Raw genomic sequence first — 24,691 nt, 5'->3', positions numbered from 1 at the left:
GACTGGTTGGGCCTCTGTTCAAGGAAGAAGCGGAGAGCCCTCAAACCATCCTGGTGGAGGATGGAGGTGTAGAGAGATTGGACGTCCATAGTGAAGAGGAGGCGTTTGGGGCCAGGAAACTGGAAATTGTCAAAATGACGTAGGGCGTCAGAAGAGTCACGGATGTAGGTGGGAAGAGACTGGACCAGCGGAGAAAAGATAGAGTCAAGATAGGAAGAAATAAGTTTAGTGAGGCAGGAGCAGGCTGACACAATCGGTCTGCCGGGACAGTCCTGTTTGTGGATTTTGGGAAGGAGGTAGAAGCCTGCTGTCTGGGGTTGTAGGACTACGAGGTTGGAGGCTATAGAGGGAAGATCTCCAGAAGAGATGAGGTCAGTGACAGTCCTGTGGACAGTGGCTTGATGTTCGGTGGTGGGGTCATGGTCCAGGAGGTAGGAAGAAGTGTCTGAAAGTTGGCGCTGAGCCTCTACAAGGTAGAGGTCGGTACGCCATACAACAACAGCACCACCCTTATCTGCAGGTTTGATGACCATGTCGGGGTTAGACCTGAGAGAACAGAGTGCCTCAAGTTCAGTGGGGGACTGGTTAGAGTGAGTGAGGGGGGCAGAGAGATTGAGATGACCAATGTCTTGCCGACAGTTTTCAATTAAAAGATCAAGAGCGGGTAAGAGGCCAGGGGGAGGGGTCCAGGTAGAGGGAGAATGCTGAAGGTGGGTGAATAGGTCTGCCGGTTGGGGGGAGGACTCCTGCTCAAAGAAGTGAGCACGGAGGCGAAGGTGACGGAAGAAGAGCTCGACGTCATGCCGAGCACAAAATTCATTGAGGTGGGGGCGTAAAGGGATAAAACTGAGACCTTTGCTGAGTACAGAACGTTCAGCGTCAGAGAGGGGGAGGTCAGAGGGTATAGTGAATACACGGCAAGGGGTCAGATCAAAAGGGGTGGGGTCAGAGGGAAGTGAAGGGGAAGAAGGATCTGGAGGGGCATTAGTCCCCATCAGCTGCTAGAGCTTGCGTTCCTTGACACCTGAAAGGAAGAAAAAAAGTTTTTTGTTAATGCGTCAGATGAGACGAAGGATGAAATGAAACTGCGGAGTAGAACAGCTTTGAGATAAGGTGAGGTGGTGCTGCTGGAGAGAAAGGTTCAGCATGTACATGTGGCAGCGCATAGCACTGAGTGTGGATCTCAGGATGCGGAGAGAACAGCAGTCCGAGGAATGTTGTATTTCTCGGAGATACCTGTAATCCTGGGTGGATTCTAAACATGATGGGTGAAACTGCAGTTGGAATCCATGTGGAATAAGTTGGAGCCAGAGACAGTCACTGAGGAAGGAGATGTGGCTGTGAAAACGAGTTTTGGGATACACTTTATCAAACACCAGAAGGGAAATAGAAAGCTCTGGTTTGAGTTCATCACAAGGAGTAATGGATGGAAGGGTAGGGGCAATGTCTGGTTTCATGATGAACTCAGTCAGTAGAGAGAGGAGTGGAAACTCAGCCAATTACATTATTCAAGCAGAGAATACATTATTATTTAAAAGCAAATACAAGAAGGTGAATTGAAGGGCAGTTTGTTTTGAAGATATTTTCTAGTTTCTCCCCTCATTCTGTTTTTCATTGCTGCTCCTAATGTGGGTGGGAAACTGGGTTAACAAGCCATCCCAACTTTTTACCTACTAGTGATGGACTGTCCCTCTGATTTTCCTTTCCTCACTGTGGGGATATGCATGCCCATGGCTAATGCTTTCAGTGCACAGTGGAGATAGGGAACTCAGAGGAGGGGATTTAAATCTGAATCCCATATGTTGGAGTTCCTGTAGCAGCACATATTTGATGTTAAATTAGTCTACATGTTTTTTTTATGAGAAGCTACACATTAAACAGACCTAGTTAGTACTGAAGGCTGTGGAATTGGAGGGAAATGGTATACATATCCCATGTCTGTTGTTATGGAAGTGATTCTTTTATTTTTTATTTAGAGATACAGCACTGAAACAGGCCCTTTGGACCACCGAGTCTGTGCCAACCAACCACCCATTTATACTAATTCTACATTAACCCCATATTCCCCACCATTCTCCTACCACCTACCTGCACTAGGGGCAATTTACAATGGCCAATTTACCTATCAACCTGCAAGTCTTTGGCTGTGGGAGGAAACTGGAGCACCCGGCAGAAACCCACCCAGACACAGGGAGAACTTGCAAACTCCGCACAGGCAGTACCCAGAACCGAATCCTGGTCACTGGAGCTGTGAGGCTGCAGTGCTAACCACTGCGCCACTGTGCCGCCCAAATATTTTTTTAAGGAATTCATAGTCAAACTGAATAAATGTTGGACCAGCTTTTTTTCAAAAGGGCACTGAAAGAACTAATTTGGCAACAATGTTTACTGGTTGTCACATGACTCAAGTTAAAAATAGAACAGAAACCCTGGTAACAGGGAGATGTAGGCAGTCATGCGCCCCTTGATTGGACAAGCCCAGGGAGCAACAGAGAGCACCTGAGAGGGCAGCAAACTCACAAGCTTTTGGCTGTGTATCAGAGTTGTTTTACCTTCGAGAGTGAGTGGCTGATAAAGTTAGTCTGAAGAAGAAGTGAAGTAAGGAGAGAAGACCACAACCCAGTTTGCTGTCCAGCAAATCTCTAAAAGACCCTGAGAAGTCCACTGTATCAATTCATCTTGTCTCCTGTCTTTGAAGAAAGCCTACTACATTAATTCTCACGCCGCGTGAAAAGAACTGTTCTAAAAGATCCCAGTGACCTGTCTACGTGTACTCGGAAGTTAGACTGTATGCCAGTTTGGAACAACATATCTCATTTGCTGTTTTCTTCAAAAATGAGCAAGTAATCAGCCCAGGTGTTTTTTTTTTGTCTGTAACAGAGTTCTGAATTTAAAAGTCCCTTTTATTTTTTCAGTTAACTGGTGTGCGTGTGTGTGTGTGATTGAGTGAGAGAGAGAGAGCATGTGGGGCTAAGATAAAAAGGGACTTGAAAAGTTGGTTAAGGTAAAAAGGGAACTTAAAAAATTTCTATCTGTGTGTTTATGCTTTACTTCATTACTAGTGTTCTATAATAAACTGTTAATTTTGTTGTTCATTAAAGAAACCTAGTTAGTGTGTTCTATTCTGGCAAAAATAAGAGTATATGATTGACTGTATTAGTAAGTCAGAAAATTTTAAATATTTTTTTTTAGAGATACAGCACTGAAACAGGCCCTCCGGCCCAACGTGTCTGTGCCGACCATCAACCACCCATTTATACTAATCCTACACTAATCCCATATTCCTACCACATCCCCACCCATCCCTATATTTCCCTACCACCTACCTATACTAGGGACAATTTATAATGGCCAATTTACCTATCAACCTGCAAGTCTTTGGCATGTGGGAGGAAACCGGAGCACCCGAGAAAACCCACGCAGACACAGGGAGAACTTGCAAACTCCACACAGGCAGTACCCAGAATTGAACCCGGGTCGCTGGAGCTGTGAGGCTGCGGTGCTAACCACTGCGCCACTGTTTGATCTGTGGAGAATTGGGATTAGAATAAACAGTGCACTCCTCCCGCTTTGGTTGTAACACTGTTCACAAGGACGCAAAGCCAAAGATGGCTTTCTCTAATGCGGCTGTTGTGTATGAATGAGAATAGGCTCTAATCTCCAATAGAGTGGGCGGCACAGTGGCGCAGTGGTTAGCACCGCAGCCTCACAGCTCCAGCGATCCGGGTTCAATTCTGGGTACTGCCTGTGTGGAGTTTGCAAGTTCTCCCTGTGTCTGCGTGGGTTTTCTCCGGGTGCTCCGGTTTCCTCCCACATGCCAAAGACTTGCAGGTTGATAGGTAAATTGACCAGTAGCAATTGCCCCTAGTATAGGTAGGTGGTAGGGAAATATAGGGAGAGATGGGGATGTGGTAGGAATATGGGATTAGTGTAGGATTAGTATAAATGGGTGGTTGATGGTCGGCACAGACTCGGTGGGCCAAAGGGCCTGTTTCAGTGCTGTATCTCTAAACTAAACTAGTGAGTCAGAGAAGAGGTGAGAGAGACTGGACTTCATTCAAATACATCATTGCATATATTATAAAAAAACAAAGGATTAAAATACACAGCAGGTCAATCAGCATTAACTAGATAAAAGGTCACATCTGAACTACTGAGCTAACTTTCTCTTTCAAAGGCTGATGGGAGGCTGTGCATTTTTTGTTTTGATTTCAGAATCCAATCTTCTTCACATCAATGTGCAGAGAGATCTAGAGAAACATAAGACTCTTAAGAAAGCTGGTAAATTCGAGGCAGCTTCTGCAGTACACACCTTGTAGTGATCCTGAGGGAATCTCTCCTCCACACTATTAAAGAGCTGTCTGAAGGTGGCTCTGATAATGGAAGGGCACTGTTCCACTGACTTCACAATGGCTTCAACCAGCTCTGTCAGGTAGGATTGCAGACACTGTGCGCTCTGCTGAATTATATCCACCTCAGTCTGGCACCGATGGAGTCCTGAACAACTGGAAGGAAAATGTTTTAAAATAGATATATATATATCTTTTGCAATTGGCTTTCCCGTACAGTGTGTTATACACTACTGTCAACCATGGCACAGTGTAATGTAACAGAAGGAACTGTTGCAGAGAATACATGGTGAGTGATTTGCTGCTCTTCTGTACTGCCAGACAACATTGTGGTGCCTATATTTCTCTGAACAGGTTGTCCCTGCACCTCTTGCCGTTATACTGCGGCTAAAAGAAAGCAGCTTAATGCATGACAAACTCTTGGAGGTCTCTTAGCCTGATTCTTTCAGCACTCTATCAAAGGGGAGAATGGGAAGAAGGCAGAAAGGGGAATGATAGAAGTAAGAGAAAACACAAGGGAGGGAGAGAGAATGAAAATACAAGAGAGAGAGATAGAAAGAGAAAAACAGAGAGAGAACATGAGAGTAAATGGGTTACAAAGTATATTGAATAAAATATGTAAGTGGACAGCACGATAACAATTACTGCAGACAAGTGTAAAATATTTCACACAGGAAGTAAAACTGGTCAGAGTGATAGCTGCATGATTCGTCAGTGTCATTTATAGGTTTTGTTTCCACAGATTGATTGTTATTTGGGACTTGACGGTGCCAACACATTCTTAAATTTGAAACTATTACTGCTGTGATTTAGTTTCAACACCTATTGTTCTGTAACAATTTCCCAGAGAATGGTGGATATAGCCAACCTGATATAACACATCAATGAGTTGCACTCAAGCTGGTGCACACAGTTTTAGCCATCGCTCTGCCAAAGGGAGGTGATTCATGAAAACACACACCACACGCCGACTAAACCGTCATGGTGCAGAGAATTCAGTCATTAGTAGAAAAGAGAATGCGTGGCATAGTCAACTAGCCTGCTGTGCTTCCACCTTAGTGAGTATTTGAACTCATCCATGAGTGACAGAATGAGTCTCCCTCTGCCACCTATTAAGGGTACTACAAGAAATGAGTTGGGTCGTATCATTGCCATTCCCAGGAGTAACTACCTACAGTTTGGAATAAATTGGTTTCAATTTGACCTTCTTCTTCAGAGAGCTCATAGTCATGATGGCTGGTACAGATAATGGGGAAAAAGACTCAGATTTTGCAGTAATGGATTGTCCCAAATTTAGAGCTTTGCTTTAGATATTCTCTCAGGTAAAAGACATGCTAGTTACTTCTGTAAACTGTCTCAGCATTTTACATTTAGGTGTGCGCTGGCCAATATTCAGCTAAATTATAGTAGAACCGAGAGGTGCAGCAATAGTATCCCCTTGTGATCTGAATTGACTATCTGTGTCTTTCGCACATGATCCATGAATTGATAAGGTGAGGTCCAATACAAATCATTAAGGTGGCTTATTTTAAAGCAAGTGAACATACAGAGCACCAGGCATGTTCAAACTCACTGGGATGAATTCGGCGGGAGGCAAAAAAAATGGAGGCCCATGCGGCCAAAAAGCCACCGCGCTTCCTCATTTAAATAGCTGGGGAGGACCGCACCCCCCCCCCCCCCCAGTATCACGTGGAGGGGGTGGGCTGTCCGTCCCCGGCAATGCGTCAGCTGCCTTTGTGCAGGTGTGCCACCATTTTTAAAGGGCTGTTAACCCTACAGGCAAATTTAAATATTTAAAGAAAGATTAAATTAAATTAAATTAATTACATCTCTTTTACCCCCCTCCCACCCCACAATAACAATTAAATTAATTATTTGTCCTTCCCCCCCCTCAAAACACATACCTTTACTGTCTGACCTTCCCCTGCCAACTGCATAAACTTTAAACTATAATCCTTCCCACCATCCCCTACACCCATGACACTAATTTGACCCCTCTCCCTCACTGAGAAACTTACCTCCTCCCCTCACCCACCAGTATTGGCGCCTCGTTTTCCCCGACGAGGATCCAAAGGCGCGGCAGTGCTGGCCACCGTGGTGAAGATCGCGGCAGGACATTAGGAGGCGAATGGAGAGTAACAAATTCAGTTATTTTAATTAATTTAAATATTTAAATTGCGGTCCCGTCGCCGAGCAGCGGAGTGGGGGGGGGGCGGGCACGAGGCTTCACTGCCGTCTGCAATATCAGGCCAGGCCCTGCCAGTGCCGGGGTTTGGGGCAGGCCTCATCCAGGGCCATCTTCAGGACCGCCCCCCCCCCACCCACCATGGATCCCGACGTCGAGGGCTCTATAGAAACCCGCCCACTTACTACAATCAGTAGAACTGGTTTTGCCTAATAATACAAACTGGATCATCTTGCTTGACTTAAGTAACTTCTAACTACCCTCTTGCATGCTAATATTCTAAGCCTGATGAAAGCTTGACTTTTCAACTCTGGTTAAAAATCCGACTCTCTGTGTTCACATGCTGCGGTGAGAGGGCCAATGTCAGACAATCTCCATCAAGTGCCTGGGATCAAGAACCTCCCAACACGGTGGGTGTGAGGCATTTATTGATTATCATAACATCCCCACAAATTGCTTATTAGGTACAATATTTGGCAGTAGAACTCCAAAGACAAACTCATCAGCATTCTAACCATGCCTCATCTCAGTACCTTTCTATTTAAAATTGTATGAATATACATTGTGTGAAAACACAACCTTTAACTATAACTCTTGTTTCCAAATCCTTTCTGTGGCAAAATGGCCGAATAAATCCCGAAGTGTGACAGAATCATTCTTCTGAGTTTGTGGCTAAGGCACAAGATGAAAATGAAGAGTGAGGAGAGACAGGATTCTGGTTTTCAAAGTAATACAGAATATAGACAAACCAAGAAGTGATAAATTCTTTAAAATTAAACGGAACTGTAGGATGTGACGACATACTTATTAGGCGGGGCACCAACCCTTCATTACCAAGTGATGAGGTGCCCATCGTACTGAGTTCATTGTGATGCTTTGGCACTAAGTGGAACCCAGGCATCTCCCCATGACAGAGGGCAATTGGAGGAATTGTCATCACTGGCCTACATTTGTGTGTCTCCTAGTGGCTGGCTCAAGAATGCTAGAAGGCCTGGAAGCTTTGCCTGGGCCACCAACAACTGGAAGAACAGTTAAGAGTATTGTTGCAAAAAAAAGTTAACAAACTTGGAAGAGATTCTTTCTCTGGAATAAACTGAGACTAGTGCAGTAAATGCCGAGTTGTGGCCTTTAAAGAAAGGAATGCATAATTTTATTTGCAGGATAAAAACCTTAAATTTAGGCCAAAATTGAAGGCATTATGACTTGATAGATAAAAGACTCAGAGGGGGACAATGGATGGAGGTATCAGCTGTAGCAATCTTCCAGATGCTTAAAAAGGCAAGGCATTTTTCTTTCTTTTCACAGATTATTGTGCCTTTGTTACCTTTTTTTAAAAAGAAATTGGAAAGATAAAATCCCTGAAGTGGTACCCAGGGGTAAAATGTCAAATACAGCACCTTTGAGCAAGAATTAGCTTTACAAAGAGCAGTACAGGCTTTTGAAACACTGCTGTCACCTCTCAATGAACCCATACTAAATCCAAGCACCAAATCCAAATGCGTCATTCCTACAACATTCCCATTGTCCTCCTCAGACAAATTCAGTCTTGGTAAATGTTTCATATATTTATGGTGGGGTCTTATTAGGCTAACAGGGTGAGAAGACAATTAGTTGATCATTACCCTGCTTCCTTGAATTCCACTTTATTTGGGTCCAGCTCCACATACTTTTTTTCTTCAAATACCCGGTTTATGGTTGGTCCAAGGATATTGTGCAAATATTGCATCCCAACCACCTGTAGCATTTAAAAGACAAACAAATGAATGCACAACAGAGGCAGCAACATACCAATAATAATGATGATTTAGTTCTTCATTTTCCTAGATTTCCTATTTTCCTGTTTATAGAATCATACAGCAGAGAAGGAAGCTATTCAACCTATCACATCTGTGGCAATCTTTTGCAACAATTATCCAATTCATCCATTCCCCACTCTTTCCTCATAGCCCTGTAGATTTTTCTTTTCAAGTATCTATCAATTCCCTTTTGAAAGTTACAATGGAAGTTGCTTCCACCACCCTTCCAAATCATAACAACTTGCTGCATGGAAGAAATTCTCCTAATCTCCCATCTTTTGCCAATTATATTAAATCTGTATCCTCTGGTTACCGACCCTCCTGCCAGTGGAAACACTTTCTTCTCGTTTATTCTATCGAAATCATAATTTTGACTATCTCTATTAAATTTCCGCTTATTCTTTTCGGCTCTAAGGAGAACAATCCCAGCCTCTCTAGTCTCCACACAACTGAAGTCCCTCACCTCTCATATCAAGCAAATTTCAGCTGCCCCCTCTGCAAGGCCTTGACATCCCTCCTAAATTGAGGTGTCCAGAATTAGAGGCCTGCTACCCGACCCGAACCCGACGGGGCCCGACGACATGTGTCTGGTTCGGGTCGGGTTGGGCCCATCATCCAGGGTCGGCTTTCGGGCTCGGGTTGGGTCGGGCCGAGTCCAGATCGAGTCACGTCGAGTCGGGTCGGGACGGACACACACAGGAAGTGCTCTGCTGGCAAGTATTAAAAATAAAAAACTTATCTGAGCTAGGAGTCCGGGACGAAACTGAGTCTGCGCAGTGAGCGAGTGACGTCGCTATGACGTCTTGCGCATGCACTGCAGCTTCTTGCAGATTCGATGACAGCAAGGTAAGTAAACGGATGGTTGGGTCGGGCTAGGGTTGGGCCGAGTAGTGACGGGTCCGGGTTGGGTCGGGCTTGGGGCAAAATCGGAGGGAACTCGGGCCAGGTCGGGCTCGGGCCTGCTGTGGTTCGGTTGGGTTCATTTTCCCGACCTAAAGCAGGCCTCTACCCAGAATTGCTCTCAATATTTCAGCCAAGGTTTAGGCAGTGATTATTTACTGATTGAGCCACTGAATATCAAATAATTTCCCTTTCCGGTGGTAGCTCTGCTGCACATATGCAGTCTCATATTAAGTCCTGCATATGCCTCACCTGCCTGACACACATTGCTTCCCCTTTTCCTAATGTTTAAAATTCTCATCCTAGTATCAACGTTCCTCCATGACATCTCCCCACCCTACCTCTGCAATCTCCGGCAGCTGTTAATTGTATATCTTTGGTGGAAGTGATCATAACTCAGTAAGATTTCGGGTAATTATGGAAAAGGACAAAGATAGACCAGGAATAAAAGTTCTCAATTGGGGAAAAACTGATTTTACTAAGCTGAGATGTGATTTAGCTAAAGTGGACTGGAAACAGCTGCTTGAAGGCAAATGAGTGCCAGATCAATGGGAGGCAATCAAGGAAGAGATAGTGAGGGTTCAGAGCAAGTATGTTCCCTTAAAGAAAAAATGGTACAACTAACAAATCCAGAGCCCCCAGGATGTCGAGGGCTTAAAGGAGAGGATAAATTTAAAAAAGGGAAGTTTATGACAGATACCAAGGGTTCAATACTGCTGAAAACTTCGATGAGTATCAAAAGTGTAGGGGTGAAATTAAAAAGATTAGGAAAGCAAAGAGAGGGCATGAAAAAATATTGGCAAGTAAAATCCAAAGTTTTTTTTTATATAACCACATAAAGAGCAAGAGGATAACTAAAGAAAAGAGTAGGGTCTATTAAGGACCATAAGTGTAACGTGTGTGTGGAGATGGAGGGCATGGTTATGGTTCTTAATGAATACTTTGCATCTGCTTTCACAAAAGAGAGGGATGATACAGACTTTGCAATCAGGGAAGAGGAGTGTGAAATATTAGTTGAAATTAACACTGTGTTACAACCTCACTGAGACCGTTACCATTAAAATACGAGATATGAAGCCCCAGAACAATTTAAAGAATTACACGACAAGATTTCACGTTCTAAGACTTTTATTATAACAATTAAATGAAAAGAAATCCCCATTAACTAAATAGTACTTTGTAAGTAGCTAATACTCCAAATTACAAAGAAAGGTATTTTCTTTACTTATTAAAACACTTGAAAACCTCACACCACAGTTATATGTTACACAGTCCTCCTTGATGGCAAAATCTTTGTGGCTAAAAGTCCCAAACTCCTCCCAGTTGCAGAGAGTTGGATCTCCCAAGCCTTTCTCAAAGTCGATGTCCTCTTCGCTGACTGTTCCGAGCACTTTCTTCCTGGACGTCCGTGTATAAGGTGATCCCTGATGATCCTGTTGGTCTTATACTTGCCCGCAAACCTCAACTTTCAAAAAAAGTTCAAGTCTTCGCAGCCTTTCAATGTATATCTTCTGAGAGTAAGTGTTCCCTCTCGCTCTCCCTTTAGGCTGCCACCACTGGTCATCTCCCTTACAGCCTACTCTGAGGCGACAGCTGCTGGTCTCCTTTCTTACAGCCTCACTGCCATCAGAAAATTTGTTAAATTTTTCTGGAATCAAATGTCAATAGCCCATTGTCCTTTTCCAATATGCAAAGTCTACAAATCTGGCTTCAGCAGAGCCAGTCAGGTTTCCATTGCTTCCAGGTATTAGCAGCTGCCATGCATATTTGCATTCTCAGAATCACTGATTCCTTGTTTATGATCTGAAAGTCTGGGAGGGTGAAAACCATTGTTCTTCAGGTGTTATATCCCTGCAGTCTCTGATTTTCAAAAAATTCTTTGATCTGAGTTGTCTGTTGTCCTGGTAACCAGGATTTTTGTCTTGTCTTTAAGCAGAGTTGATGTGAGGTCACCAGACTTCTCTGACTCTATCGTAAACTTTTAAAAATCCCAGTTTTTAAAACATAATCATGTTACAAAGTCCAGCATTCAAAATAAGTGGGAAAGGAAGTATTAAGGGGTTTAACATAATTGAAAATGGATAAATCCTCAGGCCCGGACAAAATGGATCCTAGGCTGTTAAGGGAAGCAAGAGAAGAAAAAGTGGCGGCTCTGACTATCATTTTCTAATCCTCTTTGGCTACAGGTGTGGTGCCAGAGGACTGGATGACAGCTAATATTTAACCATTGTTTAAAAAGGGAGAAAAGGGTAGGCTGAGTAATTACAGGCCAGTCAGCCTAAACTCAGTGGTGGGAAAATTATTGGAAAAAATTCTGAGGGACAGGATAAATCTTCATTTAGAAAGACACAGGTTAATCAAAGACATCAGCACAGATTTGTTAAGGGAAGGTCGTGTCTGACCAATATGATTGAATTTTTTGAGCAGGTAACAAGGAGAGTCAATGAGGGTAGTGCATTTGATGTCATCTATAAAGATTTTAGCGAGGCTTTTGATAAGATCCCACATGGCAGACATGCCGCAAAAGTAAAAGCCCATGGGATCCAAGGCAAAGTGGCAAGTTGGATCCAAAATTGGCTTAGAGGCAGGAAACAAAGGGTAATAGTCAATGGGTGTTTTTGTGACTGGAATGCTGTTTCCAGTGGGGCTTCACAGGGCTCAGTATTAGATCCCTTGCCTTTGTGCTATATATTAATGCTTTGGACTTTAATGTAGGGGGTATGATTAAGAAGTTTGGAGATGATAAAAAAAATTGGCCTTGAGGTTGATAATGAAGACTGTAGGAAGACATCAATGGATATCAGGTGGGCGGAACAGTGGCAAATGGAGTTCAATCCAGAGAAGGGTGAAGAATGCATTTGGGGAAGGCTAACAAGGCAAGGCAATACACAATAAATGGTAGGATACTGAGAAGTGTAGAGGATCTGAGGGACCTTGGAGTGCACGTCCACAGATCCCTGAAGGTGGCTGGATAGGTAGATAAGATGATCAAGACAACGGGATACCTGCCTTTATTAGCCGAGGCATAAAATATAAGAACAGGGAGGTTATGCTGGAACTGTATAAAAGTCTGGTTAGGCCACAGCTGGAGTACTGTGTGCAGTTCTGGTCACTGCACTATAGGAAAGATGTGATTGCACTAGAGAGTGCTGAAAGGAGATTTACAAGGATGTTGCTTGAACTGGAGAATTTTATCCATGAGGAAAGATTGGATAGGCTAGGGTTGTTTTCTTTGGAGGGGAGACCTAATGGAAGTGTATAAAATTATGAGGGGTCTAGATAGAGTGGATAGGAAGCCCCTATTCCCCTTGGTCGAGGGGTCCATAACCAGGCGGCATAGATTTAGAGTAAGAGGTAGGAGGTTTAGAGGGAATTTGAGGAGAATTTGTTTCACCTGGAGGGTGGAGGGGATCTGGAACTCACTGCCTGAAAGAGTGGTAGAAGCAGAAACCCTCATAACACTTAAAAAGTACTTGGATATGCACTGGAAATTCCTTAACCTACAAGCCTACGGATCAAGAGCTGGAAAGTGGGATTAGGCTGGATGGCTACCTGATGGCTGGCAGGGACACAATGGGCCGAATGGCCTCCTTGGTGTAAATTTCTATAATTTTCTATATCAATTGTGTTTAACTGTATGCATGCGGCGGGCATTAAATGGAGTTTCACTTGAGCACGTATAATGAGACAGTTTTTGAAACTGTGGCGTGGTTGAGTTAGGAGGTGAATGCTTGTAATGATTAACTCTGAAAATAAATGTAAAGACTGTGTAAAGATTGGCTCCAGTACTATCCTTCACCAGCTAGCTTTCTGGAATATAACACAAGCCCTCTAGCTTCCTTTGATTCTGTGCCTCTTGTGCCTCCGCTGTTTGTTTCACCTTTAGTAGCAGTCTTCAGCGAACTGAGTCCTACTTTCTGGAAGCCTCTCCCAAAACCTCCACCCCTCTCTCCTCTTTTAAAAATCTCCTCAAAATCCATCTCTTGGACCAAGCTTTTGATTCCCTCCTTTTAACTGCTTTGTTCCTGGATCAGCTCTCCCTCCTGGTTCCAGGGTATGCCAATCCATCTCAGAGACCCTGAGAGTGTACAGCCAAAGGCATTGGACCAAGGGCATTAAATGTGAATGAATTATTTAAAGGTATCAGTCAGAGATTGTATCTCACTGTAAAAATCATTTACGAAGTATTGTGATCCCCATCTTGGTCTTTTCCATCATTCTGTTCATTAATTTGAATATAATTGTTCAAACAATGAATGCAATGACATTATTGAGGTAAACTGACTGAGTTGAGAGATCGATATTGAGGTACAGAGTCCAGAGGGGATATTTCTCTCTCAGTCAGATACAAACCCATGAACCTAGAGTTAAAATGGCACTGGTTTGACTCACTGTGGCATCGCTTTTGTCTTGATGGATCAATTTGGAAAATGATAAAAATGTATATTGTCCTCTTGTGAATTCTTACAATTATTTCCTTCATTAAGTGTTTCTTTTTGCAGGAACCTTGCAATGGAGTCATCCCTGGAATATCCCCCACACTGAATACCATGCAATTCTATAGTCTACATAATGTTACTGCTGTACAAAAGGCATATCAGACTGAAGAGATTTTGCAGAATTTACACTGGGTTTTTCCAATCTCCCACAGTAACTTTGGTGAAAATCCTGGAGAAAGAGCAGAAACTGTTTAATGCAACTGGTCTTCCACTCAAGCACCCAGCAAGAATTCTACAGGAGAATGATGAAATGATGGAAACACAGATTCTGAAATTGCAGTCTGTTAGGGAATGTTATAGTGGAGAGCTGCTGGACTGTATCAGGCCTTTGTATGGAACTTTGCAGAATGTGATAGGTACAACTATACCCAACCACAACAGCTCTGTTGCCATCAGCAGTATTGGGTACCCAGGGGTTTTCTAAATGCTGCCCATATATCCCAATTATGAATACATACAAAATAATTTCTTCAACCACACCACTTTCATTTGAGTCCAACCCAGTCGATGGAATGGAAGTTACTTCTCTGAATGTGAAAGATCCCATGGCACGATTCAAAGAAGAGCAGGGGAGATCTCCCAGTGTCCTGATCAATAATCATCCCTCAATCAACATCACCAGAAACAGATTAAGGAAGATTTTAACTTCAGGCTGGTGGTTGGAAGGGTAAAAGATGCCCTCTTTGCTGCCATGAGGCCTGAACCATTTTGATGCCTGGGCATCAGTTATAAGCTGCCAGTGAACTCCAAGCACCAAGCAGCTGTGCCCAACACCCGCATCCCACCCTGCAGCTTGGCAATAGTGAGAGGGCCGGAAATCAGTTGGCTCCCATGCAGAGATGGATGATAACTGAAGGCAGGGCAAGGGGATAGGTGATCCCACCTCATTACTGACACATTGATCAATGACACACCTGTACCCAGCTATACCTGTATGTATATGTGACTTGATGTATCTATTCAAAGAGGTTGAAACAGGTATTGTGAACTGTCTAATCTGTCACTTTTGGGATACCCTAAAAACATTAACTATGAGGCCACTGCTCTACAATCAAAGAGATTTCATCCCAGTCTACCTCTTACCTTTAAAAAGCATTCCATAGATTTGGAAGCTAAAGAGTTATTTCGGAACAAAGTATTTGGTTCACCTGAAAAATACAAAAAAAAGCACAATTTCAAAATGAATGATAAATTCTGTCCTGTCCCAACCTGCATTAAAATCTACATCTGAATGCTGACATTCTGCCTAATTTCTTAAATCTTAACTGCTTTTTGGATACAGAAAATTTGCTATTGGTTAGACCTGGAAAGCTATTGCTGCATTCGCCTGCAAAACAACAATGATTCGGCTTCAAACATAGTTCTTTGGATGTGAACTGTTTTGGGATGTCATGAAGATGTGATAAGGTGCAATGTAAGCTCTTGCCCTCTCTCAGGAATTCAGCTATCACCAGTCACTCCACTGCCTGAGAACTAACTATTACTGAGGATTGGAAGCAGACTGAGGTGTATTAATACTGAAACCTTCAGAGCGAGGATCGTGTAATATGCACTCTTACTCCTATGCTCTCTTGTCTCGGTTCGATTTCTCATATGGAATTCAACTGGAAGAGACATTAATGTATGGTGTATCCAAAATATTAGAGTATATAGTAAGAACAGTATTCTAATATTGATGGACAGTTAAAGGAACAATGGTTCTTTGCAAGCTATTTTACTCGTTCTGTCAAAACATGCACATGATATTGTATTAACCTTATATTTAAGCAGCCATGCATTATAAACATGTTCTAGTGTAGAATCTTGTAGGAACTGAACTCATTTCACAACACCCTCTGACCAGAGAGTCTTTAAAATTTTGTTTTGTGTATATATGCTGAATGACTAAACTTCTTACTTGTTCTGTCCAGTTCCAATTGATTGACAAAGTCTAGGAATTCTTTCGCCAAACCTTGCCCCAGGTAAAGTTTAACCAAATTGGTTGCGACCTCTTGTCTGTTTTCAGCAGTGGTGATGTCATCAATCAGTGCCAGCAGGTTCCCCTTTTCACCCTAGAGGGGAAGAGGATATGCTCATTACCTATCACAGCTTGTTGAGTGAGTGCAAAGTTCCTACAGCTCAGTTAATGAGCACAACTAATCGTTCACAATTTTTAAATGCTTGTTCCTGGTTAAGATGGGTGGGGGGTGCGGTGTGGTGGTGGAGCCAAGACCTCTTGGTATGACGGGACAGGTGAAGGGTGAATAATGTGGGATAGGATTGATGTGTTAGACATGCTCAATTTGTTCTTAGGGGCCGGGATAATGTTAGCAAAACGTTTGCTCAGGAGATTGAATGGGCTGAATGAACCAGTGCAGGACATCCATGGCCTGTGGATAAATGGGTTTGATGGAGTGAATGGCCTTTTCTCATTCTATTGTTCTGTGTTTTGCACTCTGTCCACTGAGGTAACCTCATCTTGGCTTTGTAATCAGCTACCTGTTTGATTGGCAGTCCATTCACCACATGCACTCCATCCACCACTAGTGCACAGTGGCAGCAGTGTGTACTATCCACAAGATGCATGGCAGCAACTCCCCAAGGCTTCTTCAACAGCACCTTCCAAACCCATGACCTCTACCACCTTGAAGGACAAGGACAACAGGTGCATAGGAACACCACTACCTCCCAGTTCCCCTCCAGGCCACACATCATCCTGATTTGGACAAATATTGCCATTCATTCATTGTTGCTTGGTCAAAATCCTGAAACTCCTTACACTGCACTGTGGGAGTACCTTTCATCTCATAGATTGCAGTGGTTCAAGAAGCTGGCTCCCCACCACCTTCTCAAGAGCAACTAAAGATGCACAATAAATGCTGGCCTTGCCAGCAATGCTCTTATCCTGAGCATAAATAAAATACATCGAGTTGAAAAGATTCCACACCACTAGGTCGGTGCAAACCGATAGTGCTGAAAAACTTAATAGTATTCTCATCACCTTTTTCATACACGCACGAGAATTGTTGTGGTCACTCTGCATAGAAATAGCACGCAGTGTTTTTGTTAATGCATTTACATTGTCATGACACATTGTGATCTGAGTGCCTCCTGTTCTCAAGCTGACTCCATTAGTGTCCCTCTTGACTGGCAAGTCCTCATCCTTAAGAGCAAGCTAAAAGATGTCCAAGTTTGTCGTAAGAAGATAGTAACAAAATCAAATCTGTTGGCACTGTCTCCTTGGAATATGAAGAGGGAGAAAAAGACAAGGAGAACAAAGGAGAAGGCCTGATGAACCACAAGTAGTCATGAGTGACAAAAACCAGAGAAGGGTCAAAGTTTCATGTGTACATGCCTTGCTAATGATTGGATAGTATAATGTATACATGCTTAGAATGTAATAGGGTAACCTAGCTATGTACAAGTAGACACAATTGGACGAGATAAGAGAGTAAGAATATGTAACTGAATGATTGGTAAATGCAAATGAACTGTTATCTGTAAAATGGTATAAGAATGATGTTTTGAAACTACTCAGAGAGTTTGCATGCCATCTTGTATGGGTGCAGCCTCCCCTGCATATGCTTGAATAAACCGGTGAACAAAGAAGCTTGAGTCTCGTCTGGTCTGCCGCGAAATCGGAGGGTGACTGAACTCCCTTTCAGAATGGGTATAGTCACAGCTTCTTTTAAACTGCTTGGGCTCCCGTTGGTTTCCAAGTGGGTTACTATACCATGATTTGCGATACTGAAGCGAAAGATGAAGATGCGCTCCAGTTACCTTGATAAGGTTTCTGACTTTTAAAAAATTTGTTCATGGGATGTGGGTGTCGCTGGGAAGGCCAGCATTTATTGCCCATCTTTAATTGCCCTTGAGAAAGTGGTGGTGAGCACTGCTGCAGTCCGTGTGGTGTAGATACACCCACAGTGCCAATATGCCACATCCTCTGACATAATGCATATTGGTACACCCAGCTAGCAGCATGCATTCCTAACTGGATGGGCTGGCATTGTAACATTCATTGCAAATCTCGAGCCACTCACTATCAACCCAGTGGCCTGGCAGTAAGGGAGACCCAACCTGGTGGACTACTCCTGGATTAGAAAATTGGCATTTAAAAAAAATCTATTTTATTTCAAAATCTAGGAGGTCACAGCGGGGAGGGCTGGTAAAATTCTGCGGGGAGAGGCCCGCCTTGACCTGTGACGTCGAGAAGGGCCCGCCACATATTACCGGCGTCGGGGTGGGAGGCCGTGTGGCCTCCCCTTGTCACCTGGCAGTGGGCCCTTCATCCGCATATTGAAATTAACAATAAAGACATGTAAATTAACTTATCTGCAGGCGGCGGCTGTCCCACGCCGATTTTATGGCCGCCGTTCGTCCTTCGCGCGCCTTCGGAATTCCGTACGGAGTTCCGAGGCGAGAACCTGGTGGGGAGGTGGGGAGGGATAACATTTTCAGGGTGGGAGGGGTCGGGGAGCGGGGAAATCACTTTTTATTAGATCTGGGGATGATGGGATGGGGTTGAAGGGCAAAAGTTAGAAGTTTTGAGGGGAAAGTTCGGGTAGGGAAAAAGGCAAGTGTTGGTCAGATCGGGCATTGAAATGACCATTGGGGGCATTGGGAAAGGGCCTCCATATCATTATTATCTGTGAATTAAAAATCCTGAATACTTTACCTTTAAAAATTAAAATTTCATCGAAGAGCTTAAAGATCTTTAAAAATGGCGCCAGCGCCTGCACGGTGGCGCTGGACACCGTTGCTGGGGATGTGGCCGCTCCGCCCCCCTCTATTTAAATCAGCCCCCTCCCCCCACCCCCGTGTAATATCATGGGGGCTGTGTGGCGGCTTTCAGGTCGGAATGCCACCGAGTTCAAAGCGCACTGCCGCGGAGTGTGGCGCGCGATTAAATTCCAGCCCTAGTCTTTGCTTTGGGTCCGGAAGATTGTGTAAACTGTTCAAATGTCATTTGGCTATGGCATAATGCAAATTACAGCAATGTACCTTACACATAGAACCCATTACTATTTATATGGCATATTCTCTTTTTTTAATGTCAATTCTCCTTTTTTGTTTCTTTCATCCCATTCCTTCTCCACCTAGTTTAATAATTCTGTAGCTGAAAGCAGGAGGTACAAGATCCTGGAAAGCTGCCAATGCTCCCCCAATCTTTTCCCTTTCTGCCTACTCTGATACACTGCAGTCCCTGCTTGCTCCCTTCTAATTTCCCTATTTGTCCACCACCATTAATCATGCGACAATGTCATTCTGCAGTAAGCACAGCAATACTGCCTCAATCTTTAATCAAAGTCATTTCAGCACCATTTTGAACTGAACCCAACAATGGTTTTCATTTTAGTTTTTAAAATAAAACAATTTATGTCTGCTTGACTGAGTAAAAGGATATAATTCAATTTCAGCATCTGGATGATATCCATAAAGCACTTGAGCTTTTTTCTCACAGTTTATGGTGTCCCTGTATTCCTGGAATAAATTACAGCTTCATTATTCACTCCTACAGCATCCTTAATTCTGTGGAAAAGCTTTGGATTCAGACATCAACTTATTACTGAAGCACCCCGTGGAGACACCAATTCTGCTCATCAATGAGAGAGACACCAGGAGCCTGCGTGCTTTAAACAAGCTTCCCTTTTACACAGAATATATTACCATTTAGCAGGGAAGCAGCCTCCTTCAAAAGTCTACTGGGAATAGAGACAGTGACTCACTTACTCCAACAACAGTTCACTGGAGAATATTCCACAGGGCAGCATGACCATCGAGGGGTTCTTACATATGGAAGCTTATTCAACTTGTATAGCCATCTCAATTATGTCACGCTGTTAAAGCCCGTCATAAATTCTCAAAATATGGTGCCAATTTTGGGATAATATCAGTAATAATTGTGTGCCATTACAGCCCTCATCCCCCCCATCAAAAGAAAAGTATCTTTATTAAATGTAAAGCAGTGGCTGAATATGTCGACCCATATTTAAATATACTCTCACGTTTCTGTAACAGTAATAGCGTCCTAGGCACTGCTGGGGAAGAGATTGTTCCCTGATCATGAAATGAAAGGAGCTTTGTAGAAAATGCAACGGAGTTATTAAAGCCTAACAACAAGAGGGAATTGAAATCATGCACATTGTCAACATGACATGATTCATGAAGACCCCTAGTGTGGCCTGTGCGCTGAAGGCAATCTGTTAACTATACCAGTCATTTGCACTAGTAAGTAGCGAGCTTTGGTTGGCTTAACCCAGCACTATACAGGGCATTATTACTGCTACAGAAACGTGAAAGTATAGTTATATATGGGTCTAAGTATTCAGCTGCTGATTAACATTCTCCAAAGACATTATTATTTTTGAGAGGGGTTGGTATGGCACACAATTAACAGCTTGACTCAGTTGGCAGTACTCACTCCTGAGTCAGAAAATTCAAGTTCCAGTCAGGACCTGAGCACCATGCAGCTCTGGGAGAATGGCAGCATTGGTGGGGGAGGTGTATTTCAGATGCCTCATTGAGGCAGGAAGTCCCGCCTAATGGAGCTGCCAGCCAATCAGCGGGCCGGCATCTCTTAATCCCAGTAGTGCCGCCAGAAGCGGTGGCCATTGCTGGGACCACACCCAGCTGCAGGAGGAAGGTGACAGATAGTCCCGGGAAAAAAGGTACGTTTTTGGGGCCTCACCGGGAACAATCGTTCAGGCCCCACCGAGGCAAGGGGGTCAGTTAGGGGGCGGTGGGTGGGCGTGCTGTGCGCTGGGGCTTCGGGAGCGGCCCTCCATGCGGCACAGGGTGCCCGATCAGGCGGGCCCCCGACCAGCCCACCAGAAGGCCACCTAGTTTTACCAGGCTGGTTTTCTGAGGCCTCAGCTGCCCGTCAGCCAAAGATAATTGGCCACTTAAGGGCCTTAGAGTCATAGAGTCATACAGTTATACAGCACAGAAACAGGCCCTTCGGCCCATCATGTCTGTGCCGGCCATCAATCACCTATCTATTCTAATCCCATTTTCCAGCACTTGGCCCGTAGCCTTGTATGCTACGGCGTTTCAAGTGCATATCTAGAGGGTTCCTGCCTCTATCACCCCTTCAGGCAGTGTGTTCCACATTCCAACCACCCTCTGGGTGAAATTTTGTTTTCTCAAATCCCCTCTAAACCTCCTGCCCCTTACCTTAAATCTATGCCCCCTGGTTATTGATCCCTCTGCTATGGGAAAAAGTTTCTTCCTATCTATCCTATCAATTTTCCCTCATAATTTTGTATACCTCAATCAGGTCCCCCCTCAGCCTTCTCTGCTCTAAGGAAAACAACCCCAAGCTATCCAGTCTCTCTTCATAGCTGAAATGCTCCAGCCCAAGCAACATCCTGGCAAATCTCCTCTGCACCCTCTCCAGTGCAATCACATTCTTCCTATAGTGTGGTGACCAGAACTGTACACAGTACTCCAGCTGTGGCCTAACTAGTGTTTTATACAGCTCCATCATAACCTCCCTGCTCTTATATTCTATGCCTCAGCTAATAAAGGAAAGTATCCCATATGCCTTCCTCACCACCTTATCTACCTGTGCTGCTGCCTTCAGTGATCTATGGACAAGTACACCAAAGACCCTCTGTACTTCCTTTAGGGTCCTATCATCCATTGTATATTCCCATGCCTTGTTAGACCTCCCAAAATGCATCACCTCACACCTCTCAGAATTAAATTCCATTTGCCACTGCTCCGCCCATCTTACCAGTCATCTATATCGTCCTGTAATCTAAGGCTTTCCTCCCCCCTATTTACGACACCACCAATTTTCGTGTCACCTGCGAACTTACTGATCATACCTCCTATATTCATGTCTAAATCATTAATGTACACTACAAACAGCAAGGGTCCCAGCACTGATCCCTGCGGTACACCACTGGTCACAGGCTTCCAATCGCAAAAACAACCCTCAACCATCACCCTCTGCCTTCTGCCACTAAGCCAGTTTTGAGTCCAATTTGCCAAATTGCCCTGGATCCCATGGGCTCTTACTTTCTTAACCAATCTCCCATGCGGGACCTTTTCAAAAGCCTTACTGAAGTCCATTAGACTACATCAATTGCCTTACCCTCATCTACACATCTCGTCACCTCCTTGAAAAATTCAATCAAGTTTGTTGGACACGATCTGCCCCTGACAAAGCCATGCTGACTATCCCTGATTAATCCCTGCCTCTCCAAGTGGAGATTAATCCTGTCCCTCAGAATTTTTTCCAGTAGTTTCCCTACCACTGATGTTAGACTCACCGGCCTGTAATTACCTGGTTTATCCCTGCTACCTTTCTTGAATAATGGTACCACATTTGCTGTCCTCCAGTCCTCTGGCACCTCTCCTGTGGCCAGAGAGGATTTGAAAATTTGTGTCAGAGCCCCTGCAATCTCCTCCCTTGCCTCACATAACAGCCTGGGATACATCTCATCTGGGTCTGGGGATTTATCCACTTTTAAGCCTGCTAAAATAGCTAATACTTCCTCCCTTTCAATGCTAATTTGTTCAAGTATATCACAATCCCCCTCCCTGATCTCTGCACCTACATCGCCCTTCTCCATAGTGAACACAGATGAAAAGTAATCATTTAAAACCTCACCTATGTCCTCCGGCTCCACACACAGACTACCACTCTGGTCCCTAATGGGCCCTACTCTTTTCCTGGTTATCCTCTTACCCTTAATATATTTACAAAATGCCTTGGGATTTTCCTTTATCTTGCCTGCCAGTGTTTTTTCATCTCCCCTCTTCGCTCTCATAATTATTTTTTTTAAGTACCCCCCTACACTTCCTATACTCCTCTAGGGCCTTTGCTGTTTTCAGCGCTTTGAATCTGCCATAAGCCTCCTTTTTTTCCCTTATCCAACCCTCTATATCCCTTGACATCCAGGGTTCCCTGGATTTCTTGGTCCTACCCTTCACCTTTACGGGAACATGTTGGCTCTGAACTCTCACTATTTCCTTGTTGAATGACTCCCACTGGTCTGATGTAGACTTTCCTACAAGTAGCTGCTTCCAGTCCACTTTGGCCAGATCCTGTTTTATCATATTGAAATCGGCCTTCCCCCAATTCAGTACCTTTATTTCCGGTCCCTCTTTGTCCTTTTCCATAACTACCTTAAATCTTATAGAGTTATGGTCATTATCCCCGAAATGCTCCCCTACTGACAATTCTACCACTTGTCCGGCTTCATTCCCCAGGATTAGGTCCAGTACTGCCCTTCTCTTGTAGGACTTTCAAAGTGCTGGCTCAAAAAGTTTTCCTGTATGCACTTTAAGAATTCCTTAATTGGCCTGCGGCAGGTGGGCCATTTCTCGCCGCTGCCGCCCCGCATAAATTGGCAGCAGAGGCCTAAGCGGGTCGGGAAGGCCCCCCCCACTGCCTCCCACTCTATTTTACACCTCCCTGCCATGAGCCCACTCTTTTGGGGGGTATAAACTCCGGCCTTCATCTCATTTACTGCAGGTAAACCAACTGGCCCACTTGCCTGCATAATAGTGACCCATTGGCTCTGAAGTGCTTTGGGACTTCCTGCAGACATGATCAAATGTTTTGGAAATGTTGTTCTTTTTTGTTTAAAAATAATGGTGGAAAGCCGAGGGTTTAAGTCAGATGGAGGGAGATGTTTCCTGAATAATGTTGAAGTGTGTTCCTCACCTAGAAGTAAATTTAATTGTGTCCATGAACAGATTGACTAGTTATATTGCCTGCTGATGTGGCAAGGGCTATCTCAACTAATCCAAAACCATGGAAGCTGGTTGTAGGATGGTAATTCTGAGGCCTTCTTCCCCACAATTTTATCATCCCACACCAGCAAGAACCCACTGTCTTTGTGTGGTCATCACCAGAAATCCTATTCCTCCCAGCTCTGGACCAAAAAAGCAGAGAGATTCCTGCCTCGGCCAGCTGGAGCCCTGCGGCACGATTTTACAGTGCCGAGCCAATTAACAGCCTGATGACGGGATCCCTGTCCCTTTAAGGGTGGGGATGCTGCCGGACAACCAGAAGGCTGGCAGCTCAGTAGTATCAGCAGTGCTACCGGGAGCAGTGGCCACTGCTGGCATTGCAACAGGCCTTGGACCCAGGCCCAGCACTGGAGACTCGGACTTCAGGTACAGAAGGCTGGGTTGCCAGGGACAGTCCGGAAGGCCCCGGTGATGGGTTGCGGGGGGAGGTGGGAGTTGAGTACAGGAGGAGTGGGGTACAAGGAGTTACTTTGTTTGCTGGCAGTGGCCCTCCGTGGACCACAGATTGCCCATGGAGGCAGGCCCCATCCCCCCCAAACTCGCTGTGGGGGGGGGGGGTCACCTGGTTTTACTGGGCGACCTCCCTGTGTGGCGGAGGCCCCCACCCCCCACTTCCCCTGCTGACTTAATGTCACCGGCGAGGGGAGGAGGCCCTTAAGTGGCTGTTAATAGGCCTTTCTATCCTGAGTGGCGTGAAACAGGGCTGTGTTCTCGCACCCACATTTTTTGGGATTTTCTTCTCCCTGCTGCTTTCACATGCGTTCAAGTCCTCTGAAGAAGGAATTTTCCTCCACACAAGATCAGGGGGCAGGTTGTTCAACCTTGCCCGTCTAAGAGCGAAGTCCAAAGTACGGAAAGTCCTCATCAGGGAACTCCTCTTTGCTGACGATGCTGCTTTAACATCTCACACTGAAGAGTGTCTGCAGAGACTCATCGACAGGTTTGTGGCTGCCCGCAATGAATTTGGCCTAACCATCAGCCTCAAGAAAATGAACATCATGGGGCAGGACGTCAGAAATGCTCCATCCATCAATATTGGCGACCACGCTCTGGAAGTGGTTCAAGAGTTCACCTACCTAGGCTCAACTATCACCAGTAACCTGTCTCTAGATGCAGAAATCAACAAGCGCATGGGTAAGGCTTCCACTGCTATGTCCAGACTGGCCAAGAGAGTGTGGGAAAATGGCGCACTGACACGGAACACAAAAGTCCGAG

The 24,691-nt window shown here is 44.5% G+C and overlaps 1 protein-coding gene across 2 annotated transcripts in view; it reads right to left on the bottom strand.

The window, feature by feature from the left end:
- rasa4 (RAS p21 protein activator 4) overlaps positions 1 to 24,691 on the bottom strand; it is a 251,575-nt gene that overhangs the window by 34,744 nt on the left and 192,140 nt on the right. For both annotated transcript variants that reach the window (XM_068010142.1, XM_068010143.1), the window contains exons 10-13: positions 15,627 to 15,780; positions 14,813 to 14,877; positions 8,157 to 8,269; positions 4,313 to 4,505 (exon numbers count right to left, since the gene is read on the bottom strand). In XM_068010142.1, coding sequence (XP_067866243.1) covers positions 4,313 to 4,505; positions 8,157 to 8,269; positions 14,813 to 14,877; positions 15,627 to 15,780 — 525 coding nt within the window. The remainder of the gene's footprint in view (positions 1 to 4,312; positions 4,506 to 8,156; positions 8,270 to 14,812; positions 14,878 to 15,626; positions 15,781 to 24,691) is intronic.

Source organism: Heterodontus francisci, chromosome 30, assembly GCF_036365525.1.
Source record: "Heterodontus francisci isolate sHetFra1 chromosome 30, sHetFra1.hap1, whole genome shotgun sequence".
Classification (NCBI taxonomy): domain Eukaryota; kingdom Metazoa; phylum Chordata; class Chondrichthyes; order Heterodontiformes; family Heterodontidae; genus Heterodontus; species Heterodontus francisci.
Note: the sequence above shows the minus strand (reverse complement) of the source record. Positions and strands in the feature narration are given on the sequence as shown.